The sequence below is a fragment of the Rhamphochromis longiceps genome, linkage group LG17 (genome assembly GCF_057381845.1).
Source record: "Rhamphochromis longiceps isolate RC_006_pf linkage group LG17, R_longiceps_female_GT1.1, whole genome shotgun sequence".
In the NCBI taxonomy this organism is placed as follows: domain Eukaryota; kingdom Metazoa; phylum Chordata; class Actinopteri; order Cichliformes; family Cichlidae; genus Rhamphochromis; species Rhamphochromis longiceps.
In genome coordinates this window covers 33,433,507-33,444,105 of record NC_140573.1, presented here as the reverse complement: position 1 = coordinate 33,444,105, position 10,599 = coordinate 33,433,507, and the positions used below count along the sequence as shown (strand labels likewise).

Genomic DNA, 10,599 nt, shown 5'->3' with positions numbered 1-10,599 from the left:
TAGTTTTGTATGGTTTGGTGATACATGGCGCTTCTCTAAAAGTGGACCTCCAAGTTGCACCTCAGGATCTCTTCCTTGTGGCCCAAGACAGACATGGCCTGAGCAACTTGCCACCTCTGATCTTGGATCTGCACCACATTACTGCTGCATAAATAACCTAGATTCTTTAAAAGTTCATTTCTATGATATTACAGCCTGTGAGAAATGGGCCAAATCAGACTAACCACACTAATCAAATAAAAAGACTGTGTGGTTTGCAATGAGTTCCACAAATAAATCCATGAATTCAGAGAATGAATGCTCCCCATCACAAAAGATCAGTGATTCATGAATCAACACTTAAATAACCTCTTTAAACCGATAATGTCACCATATCTGTGACACCATCCCTCTTGTGTGAATCCTCTATGTGGTCTTCCACTTTTTCCTAATGCCTGGCAGTCTTTATGTGCAGGTTGTTTCGAATGAATGGGGTTTTTTTTAAGTGCAAATCCAACAGCTAAAACACTCCCAGGACCCATTCTTCTTTTAGGATTTTTCTCATTTTGACTTTCCTGCTCTTCCTCTGGTTTAAATTCAAGTCGCCGGTTCGGTATTCTGGCAAAGTGTAAGTGGTCAGAGCCTGATTTCCAGAGAGAAATCTAAAATTATTTTCCAGAGCTTTTTGAAGGAGATGACCTAGAAATGAGATGGCCAAATTCTATTCTGATTTTGGCTTTTACAGACGGTTACACACATTTATGAATTCCTACTTAGATTCTTACACTGAACACTGCAGACATCTTTCCTCAATGAAAAACAAAATACTCTATAGACAAATGAAGTAATGACAAGATAAAACTGAGCATGATTTGTGCAAAAGCCAACAGCAACATTCTCTACTGGCAGTTTTTATTGTGTTACGCAACATGTGAACAGCATAACTACAAAATTAGGAGTAAAAAAATTAGAAATTCCTTGTTAAGAGTTCACCATCTCTTTTAATTTGATGTCCTTTTTTGGGCAGTCTTAAAATCACTGTGGTCCAAAATCTCATCTGCAGAAAGGCTGAGCTGGAGCTGTGGAAACATCATCTGGTGGCCTTCCCATTTTCATGAACATCCATCCTGTAAGCAAGGACAATGTCAAGTTTTTTTACATCCTGAGCATGAACACAAACCGCACTAACAAGAATGGTATTCATTCAGCATAATGACACTTTCACAGATGACTGAACACACCCATTCTCATCTTTGAGGTGCTGGTACAACTCGAACTTGCTGTTCACAGAACTGGCTCTTCCAAAAAACTCTTGGTGCTTCCTGGAATTGACTGCAGTGATTCGGTTGCTCCACATAGTGAGGAGTGAGACAGGACCTGCAAAGACAGCGAATCAAAAACATACAAATAGTTTGTGTGGTGTTATTTTCTTTTAAAAATGTGCCTTATACTGTGATAAAATGTCAATAAATTAGTGAAAATGTATCCGCGCTTCTGTATGGTATTATGAAAGGAGGTCAGGTGTCAACTGTTGGTACCTTTCGTTCTTTCTGGAGGCTGAATCTCCTCTGAGGTTAAGCGAGGCTTTTTGTTGAGCGGCTCTGGGGAATCTGGGGAATCCTTGATGACCTCCGACTCCTGCTCATCTTTATCCATCAATCCCTTTAGTCTTTGAGACAGAGGAGCATACATCACAAAGTTAGGTTCTTTTATCTCTTTCTTCTCTGTTGTATCCAATAAGCTCAATAAAAATAAGCTGTGAATCCACATGGAAAAATGATAGACGAAATTATTTTTCCTAAAACAAACTGAAGGTTCTCGGGCACTACTGACCTCTCCGAGTCCTGCCAGCTTTTGTCGTCTGTCTCCTTGCTGCCATTTTTCTCTGTCCTGTCCTCCCTCTCCTCTCTCTTCCTCCCTCTCTTCTTCCGGTCCTCCTCCTCTGGAGGTTTGCTGCGGCAGGCGATGATGCAATCCAGAACTCGCTGGTGCCTGTCAGTCGCCCCGGCGTGAGTCTTCACTAATGTTTCCAGCTCATTCCACATTATGCGGTACTGCTCATCCCTGGAGATAATAATTATGTGGAAATATTAATGCTGATTTCCGCTGGTAAGCCAGGACTGGGGAGTGTAAAATGATCAAAACTGAGGTAATACCTCTTGGGGCCTTTGCCTCTAGATCCTACAGTGGAAATGGGGAGTGGGTCGTTCTTTCTCTCCATATCTACCAGGTTGTAAACGGTCTTCTGGCAGGTGAGAACATCCTCATCTGTCAAAGTCTCTTTTACTATCAGGTTAGCCAGAGGAACCACCTAATAGAGCAAAAACAACACAGACGTGTGCTAAAGGGGGATGTGGGCCAACTGGAAAAAGACAAATCTTTGGTAGAAATAAGAAAGAACACTGATAATCAGGAAGACTAGTATTCCTGGATGGTGCCTCACTGCCTGCATGTTGAAGATGGTCGTCTGGGAGATGATCATTGGCCAGTATCGAGTGTGGCGCTCCAGCTGAGCTTTGGCCCTCTCAGCTGGCAGCTTCCCTGAGGGATCGTGGGAAGATTCTGACACAGGAGTGAGCCGGTTCTCCCTCATAAATTCACCAAAATCCTGATGAAAAAAATGTAAAAAAACAAAAAACATTTAGCATCAGATCAACTTTGCTGAATATTTCTGAACAGCTGATGGGAGCTGTACATACAGTGATGCGGTAGTCTGTCACACGGCCTCCGCAGCCCTCGCTGATGGAGGGCGGGTCCTCTAGGGTGGAGCGGTTGCTGTTGAGCACGTGCAGGAAAATCTCGCCTCCGTGGCTACTGAGCATGTGGCTGATTACCTTTGAACCCGACTTCCTCGGTTGCTCCAGCAACACGGACCGACCTGTTATCGGCACATCAACAGGAATAATCAGCGGTTTGCAGGAACAGTCAAAAAATAGGACTTCAACACAAAAAATAAACAAATTGTGATGAATCCAGTTTACCATTAAGGAGAAAATTGGTCAAGCATGACGAGGGACGACTGTTGACATCTGTGGGGGAGATGCGATAGGCTCCTGTGCAGTAATGTAGCTCTGAAGTGGAAAAAAAACTGATCTTTTGATCACCATTAATTACAACATAAAACATGAACAATGCCTCCTTCACTGATGACTCATTTTTTTACCCTAGATGGTAACTATTTGTCTATTACAACCATTATTGTTATTTTATAACAAGATCCCAGAAGGACACTGTAACAGAGATGCATAGGTTGTACAATTCTGGTCAGATACTGTTCTGTTTTTCTTTGTTTCTTATGGTTCTGTTCTTATTGATTTCTCCAGCTCTAAATCACTGAGACAACATATTAGGACCAGCCACTGTCATCACTAAAAGCCTTTTTATTTGCCTAAATGCTAATATCAGCCCACAATCCCAATATTTGCCAATATACTGTGTATACCTAGCCTGCAAATTAACAGAACAAATACATTAAAACTATAAACTGAACAAATGTCGCTGCTTAAATTAGACTTGAGGATAAATATTCTAACTCAAGAAACCGTGGCCTAAGGCTGATAACCAGTGGCGTTCCTGAGGGCCTCGTCTCTTGTGCACAGAGATTTCTCCACATTTTCGGAATGTTTTTGTTCTTACGTACTGTGGAGGTTTTTACAATTTTTCTGAAAATTGACCTGTTAGTCAGTTAAAATAAATAGCTGTAAAACAGCTTGTTCTTTTAAGTATCACTGACGTGTTGCTGCCATCAAATTGAAAATGAGCGAATTCATTTGAAGAGACAGTACCATGTCTCAGTTTAAACGTGGTATTTTTTCTGTGTACTTTTGTACATAACTTATAGGTTTATGAGATTTAAAAAAAAAAAAAAAAAAAAAAAAAACAATGGATGGTGTTGCAAAACATTTTAAATGAAGAATGAGTTAGGTTATTCTTTGTTGCAATTTTTCCCACCTATGCTGTTTGTTCGTGGAGTACACCATTTTAACGTAACCGTCTCCTTGAGTCCATTTTCTCTAGTGCTGGTCCCCGCCATGTGTAAGTCTCCTACACAACACAAACACAACATTGACATATTTTATTTATTTCGAAGATTAAGAACTCAAAACACCAACAAGGAGCCCATTGAGCTGTCCAGCTTGTACCTCGCCTCCCAACTAAAGCTAGGACGCACACGCTCCACCTAATTCTTGCAAGATTTCTGAAATACTCTACTTTGTGTAGCAGGGTTTGGAGGTTTCAACAGCATTTCTTACAATGGGAAAACAACAGTTTCAACCTCCTGACCTGTTTAACTGGCTCATTTAGAGCTAGGCAGACCTGTAACGTGGGCACTCACCACTTTTAAAGAACTCGAGGTGGGCGTCTCGGTGATGCAAGAGCTCAACGTCATAATTAGCCGATGTGTTGGCATGCTGCTCTTCCTGTCCACCCACAGAGACATTAACAAACAAAGGTCAGCGTGAAGTCAGCTCCTAAAAGGTTCAAACTCACACAAATGCACAAACACACATCAACACTGCTGATTTCATGTCCCAAAGGGCAAAACGATAAACAAAGTAAAAGGAAAAACGTTGGTTCATTCAATGACCCAAATTTTAAAGCAGAAATTATTATTCAGTTTAAACATGCTTTGATGTGTTTAAAAGGTTTGTTTTGATAATAGGACTTGTTTACTTCTGAATATGGGCAACACTACTATCAATTTGAAAAAAAAAGTCAGTACATGGATAGCTGGAAAAGCTGGAATCCAGATTGAGGGGATAGATGCGCTCAAAAACTAGTTACAAAAAAAAAGAAAAAAAAGAAAGCACAATGGAACACACTGAGACACTAAATGGAAGATCTCGGGAAGAGAGACCGTTTTCAAGGGGTGGATAGAGAGCAGGGGAAGTCTGATAAACTTTTAGGGCATCTACACATTGACAGAATTTAATAAATCAGAAGAGGCAACGCTGGTCACAGATGTTTCCACTTATGAACACTTGAATGCAACAAATTCTGAAGTTTTCTTTTAGTTTTTGTCATAAAAATAATCTCTACAATCAGACCAAAAAGATTTCCCCACAAATCAAATCCCTTTAAAACTACATTTGAACTTTGTAAGTCCACATGAGACCAGAGTTGCCCGTCCTTTACTTGATCCAACTGACACATCAGGATAAATTCATGACCCTAACGCTCAAAATATACACACTACATGATGCAAACTCTGCCCCCTTCCTCAGTTTGATGTGTGTGTGATCAGAGTACTAACCTGTTCGCAAACATTTAATGTGGGCTAGCAAAACAGAAAATACAGCATGAAACCAGCAGCAGGTTCACAGTCACATCGACATGCAGATGAGATCAAACAAAAGATGCGACTAGAGTGCATTGGGTTATTTTAGTGAAGCAAGGGTTCACACTTTATAAGCAAGCAAAGAAACAAAATGTGGATATGAGTGAGAAAAGAGGATAAAAAAATAATAAAACCAATCAGTCCAATAAAAAAAAAAAAAAAAAAAGTGAGAAGTGCACTGTATTCTAAAAAAAGATTTCTATACTAGCAGAATGGAAAGACAAACATGTTATTTTAATCAACATTTTGGCAAAAGATGTGCAAGAGCAGATAAAAGGCAGGACGAAGATGGCCTTTACCTTCATGGGGATGTTCGTTATGGTGGTGGAGGCCAAGTCAAAGTGCTGCTGGACCAAAATGTTGAGTTTGGTGGCCAGGTGCCTCCCAGCTCGAACACTGTGCACCTCACTGGTGAGCAGAGGAGAGATCTGAGACACAAAGAGAGGGACACAGTGAAAAGCTGGATTGTGATAGATTAAATGGGGTTTGGGTGAAATCCAGTGTTAACACGTCTTCACTTTCTATTGTGATTGATTTTAATTAAACGTTGACTGTCGAGCTTTTCACCCACCTCTTTCTTGGGCCGGTCAGACACCAGTGTGTCCTCACCCTGTGGGTAGATGTGAACTAGAACCAGCTCACACTGCTGGATGGCCATGAGCCTAAAACCCACAACAATGAGTTTTAATATTACAAGCAATACCAGAGTTTCACTTTTTATAACCAAGTCAGGATCACCTGGACAAGTCTTTCTTTGCTGCGTACTGACCTGTCTGAGCCTGCTGCCAGCTTGTTTTGCTCTATAATAGTTTCCTGAATGCAGTCTTCCAGCATGCGCACATGTGTGTCGCTGCACGACAAAAAACAAAAAGAGCAGGAATTTATGGACATTTATGGACAAGTAAAATGACAAGTGTAACAAGAGTACATGGCTGCAAAGAGGCACATGTGTTTGTAAATCTGCTGACAAAGGACCCATTTTCGATGTAAGCCCCCCTCAGACATGCACTCCTTCCAATCCATCTGACAGCTTTTGAACATGCAGGTTCTAAGACTGACTCTTGTTACTTTATGTTACCTCAGAGAGAAAGCAATGCAGTTTCCATTTTTATAAACAAAATTCTTCCGTTGATACATTCTTATCATTAAAAAAATTAAATAAATATTACCTGACAAAACTGGTTTGAAAAAAAATGACTTAGGGTAGTTCAGAAACTGTTCAGCATCTGTTTTGATGCATTCAAACCTCTCTCTCTCTCTGAGCCTGTGACGGAAGAGCACATACTCTTCTCTTAGCGACAATGAGGAAACAAAAAATAAATAAAAAATAAGTGTTTAGAAAGCCTGGTTACACCTCACTAGAGTTGATGCAGACAATGCTTTTTGCCAGAAGTGCAACATGTCTTGCACATTTGGTAAAACATGCTTCTTCAGCAGATAAGTGAAGCCAATATGTTTTAGTGTCCCGCGTGTAAAAGACTGTTTTTCTAGCTGACTGTTATGGGCTTTCCATCACTGTATTAGCTGTGTGGTAACCTTCATTCAAGTATAGATGAGAGTTTTATTATGGCTTTAACTCACATTGCGCAAGGTTTTCAGTGATACAGTTGTATAAGTTATTCTTATGACTCAAACAAAATAAAGAGCTGAAGCACTGAACACGTGGCCTCTGTTTACCTTTTAGCATTAGTTAGGCAGATAATACGGCCTCTGTTAGCAACTCTGTCAGCTGTGTCCATCAGAGCGATACGCTTCTCATGCTGCAGCTCTGTGATCTTACATAATGACTCCACTGCAGCTACCAGGCCATGCAAGATGCTGCAGCACTCCGGGTCCTCGCGAGGGTTTGGTGGCCCAACAGCTGCCAGAGCTGACATGAGCTGTGACGAAAGATGGGAGACACTGAGTTCAAAGGAAATGTCTCTAAATTGTGACAAAGTTGATGTTAGATACTGCAACTAATTCAATTCAGGCAGCTTATTCCGTTTAAATGTGCAGTGGATTACCTCGTGAGTGCTCTGATCTTCCCTCCTCCAGCTATTCAGTATGTGAAACTCTGAATCACTCACAATGTAATTAACCTGGAAAATAAAGAGGCAGAAAATGTCAGTGGCACGGATGACATCAAAAGGTGGACATCCAGCATGCCCAGTCTCATAATTATATCACTTAGATGGACAAACAATAAAAAACAGACACTAACCAGTTTGTCCTTTGGATAAACATCATAAAGGATCCGGCAGTACTCCATGGAGCACTCCACAGCACATGTCCACAGAGACTTTGACACCGGGGCCAAAGGAATGACCCCTTGAGCTCGGCTCTTTGTCAGCACATCACACTCCACCTGCTGACGACTGGACTCTGCCATGTAGGGACAGTGATCCACTACGAAGACAGTCTTGTGTGCCACAGAGAACATCTTCATTTTGCAAATCTGCAGAGTGAGATAAACCATAAGAAAAACAGAGCCAGACAGGAATGTTAGCTCTCTATATATTTTGTTGTTTGTTTATTTTTGTTAAGAAACATGTAGGCCCCTGACACATTAAAGGAACAACCTGAACCTACCCCCTACAGTGAGGAGATTAGAAGAACCCAAGAAGGGTCTATTTCTGGCATGATCTGGGGCTACTATTATCCTTAACATGGACATTATGCTATGGCTTTTGCAACTACCACGTCTCAGCAGTATAAAACACCTACACTTGACATTTAGGCAGTGTGCCACACCCCTCTATTGTGGTTCTACATAGTCCAACACTTTCCAATACAACCTGCTTGTTTTTTTTTCTTTAATTAAAAGTGCAATAGGAAGAATAGTGTGCAGACAGGGTGGAGTGGATGGAGTATCAGGGGTGAGAAGGATAGGTTCACAGGTATTGAGACTTGCTATGATGTATTTTTCAAAGATGGTGGTTCTAACAAAAAGACAGAAGGCCAAGCTGGAGGTGGCAGAACTGAAGATGCTAAGATTTCAAGTGAGATTGAAAAAAATAAGACAGGATTAGCGATACAAAGGGTTGATGTTACAGACGTGAATGCCAGCAATGGGGTGAGATGGAAGATGAGCACCCAGAAGAAGAAGTAATTGTTTTGTTATGTTTTGTCCTGTCTTGTATCTTATTTAGACACAAGACAGGAAATGATCTCTAAATTGGGACATACACTTCTTCAAGCTTTCTAATAAACAAAACCTGGTTAAAACGTCCCAAGAAGCCTAGATAAAATAACCCAGATGTCTTTGGAGTGAAATAAACCTATGCGCTAAACTTAGAAAGAATACATTTATGACCTCATATGACCTAAACCAAGTACGCATAGATTATATATTACTACAACAAATCTCTATGACTGTTCATGTTCAGGTTGGGTCAATTTCCACCTCCGTTTTACAGCTATTTATTTTGACTCACCTGGTGGAAACCTTGGGAAGGTAACGCTTCCCGGTCTGGAAACAACATGAATCGTCTGAAAAAGTCCGGTATCTGTATTTTTCTAGGTCACACTCTGACTGTTAAACCCCCTCTCCGTCTGCAGCGCGATGATCCTGACGCGTTTCAGGACATGTTAATTAATATGCGAACGTCCAACGACCTGCTAAAAAGAGCATGTCACCGAGCAGCACGTTAGCCTGTCAGCTAACACCAGTCGCAACCATTAATTTGCTGATTCACGTTTATGACCGACGGTTTAAACAGTTAATGGTAGCATTTGCGTAATTCCAGGAAACACGTCTTCTAATTAACCAACTTCCAAACAACCGCTGCCTAGAAATTTTTTTGCAGACACTTGGGGGGAAAAAGCACAAACAATACAGTTCAAGTTGCTACAAGCTAGCAGGTTTGTTATTGGCGGAAATGTGTTGAGAGGTGTTCCGCCTCTTCTTCTTCTTTGACGTTCTCAAGCAGCTCACAGAGGTGGCGCTATATTACTGCCATCTTCTGGATTTATTAGTCACACGCATAGTTTTTTTCCCCCGCCTATTTGTTTTGTTTTTGCTTGTTTTTGCTTGTCTGACATTGTTTTGTTTATAATCCCTTGTGTGAACGTAAGGAATGTGTTAATACGTGAAAGTCATTACTAAAAGCTTCTGAAACTTCTTTTATGTGCACTGTATAGTTTTCTTCTTCTTCTTCTTCTTCTTCTTCTTCTTCTTCTTCTTCTTCTTCATTCTATCTTCTATGGAAGCCACTGAAGAAAAAGCTTTTTCATCATCAGTAAGTTAAAAACTTAAATGTAACTTAAAGAATATATACTATATAAGGATATAATAAGGATATATAATTTCATAACTCAAAGGTTATGAGTTATATAGCTCTCAAAAGTTGACTAACTGACCAAGTATCCTGAAATCTGGAGTTTTTTCTGAGTAAATCAGCATTTCAAGATATATTAAAATTCTCATTGACAGACCAGTTCTCAGGGTCACCAAATTCCAATAAACTTTTTAAGGCCTACTTTTTTCTGTTTCTTAACCAACACAGTGCCATGCATATTCTTTTCTGTCTGTTGATTCCAGTGCTGCCCCATCAGGTTTGGACAGTTTAATATTCATTAGAATTGCCCTTTCTCTTTCAGCAGATTAGCTGGTTGTTGGTTCGGCTTGTTGGTTCCCTCTTGCCGCGGACTAGAGCAGCGCAGATACTGAAGGACCCGTCCCACCCTGGCAACAAACTGTTCCAACTTCTGCAATCTGGTAGAAAGTTTCACATCATCCGGGCAAGGACAGAGAGACTCAAGAGGAGCTTCTATCCCCAAGCCATCGGGCCCTGTTTTGCTCTATAATAGTTTAGAACATGTGTATCTGCAACAGTGAATGTGTCTGTGAGCATGTGATGTGATCAGTGAAATGTGTGTGTGTGTGTGTGTGTGTGTGTGTGTGTGTGTGTGTGTGTGTGTGTGTGTGTGTGTGTGTGTGTGTGTGTGTGTGTGTGTGTGTGTGTAGAAAACAAGGTGCTAAAGATCTAATCATCTTACACAATGACAACCATATTGATCCACAATTCTCTAACAATCGTCTGTCCCTAAATTGAATTTTCCCTGTTCAAATTCCTCTGTAATTTAATGTAGGCGTATTTTGATGCTAATAAATTTATGCTACTACTGCATTATAATGCAGTAAAGTCATATATGACTTTTACTTTAAATATAGAGTCTATATACTTCTTTTACTGCCTGAGAAAAAAATTATTACACCGTGAAATTCTTCAAATCGTTTTTTTATCATCTTAGGATATATTTCACAAATAAGATCTACTTTGAAGATCTATCATGTCTGG

The 10,599-nt window shown here is 40.4% G+C and overlaps 1 protein-coding gene across 1 annotated transcript; it reads right to left on the bottom strand.

Annotated features, from left to right (window-relative positions):
* Positions 1–850: 850 nt before the first annotated feature.
* Positions 851–9,193, bottom strand: ints13 (integrator complex subunit 13). The gene is made up of 17 exons (XM_085386756.1): positions 8,734–9,193; positions 7,521–7,754; positions 7,324–7,398; positions 6,995–7,197; positions 6,087–6,167; positions 5,889–5,979; positions 5,617–5,745; positions 4,316–4,400; positions 3,931–4,023; positions 2,961–3,050; positions 2,679–2,857; positions 2,423–2,587; positions 2,136–2,290; positions 1,813–2,043; positions 1,518–1,648; positions 1,221–1,356; positions 851–1,106 (listed from the first exon to the last, which is right to left on the bottom strand). The coding sequence occupies exons 1-17, from the start codon at positions 8,779–8,781 to the stop codon at positions 1,070–1,072; spliced, it is 2,163 nt and encodes a 720-aa protein (XP_085242882.1). The 5' UTR covers positions 8,782–9,193; the 3' UTR covers positions 851–1,069.
* Positions 9,194–10,599: the final 1,406 nt, after the last annotated feature.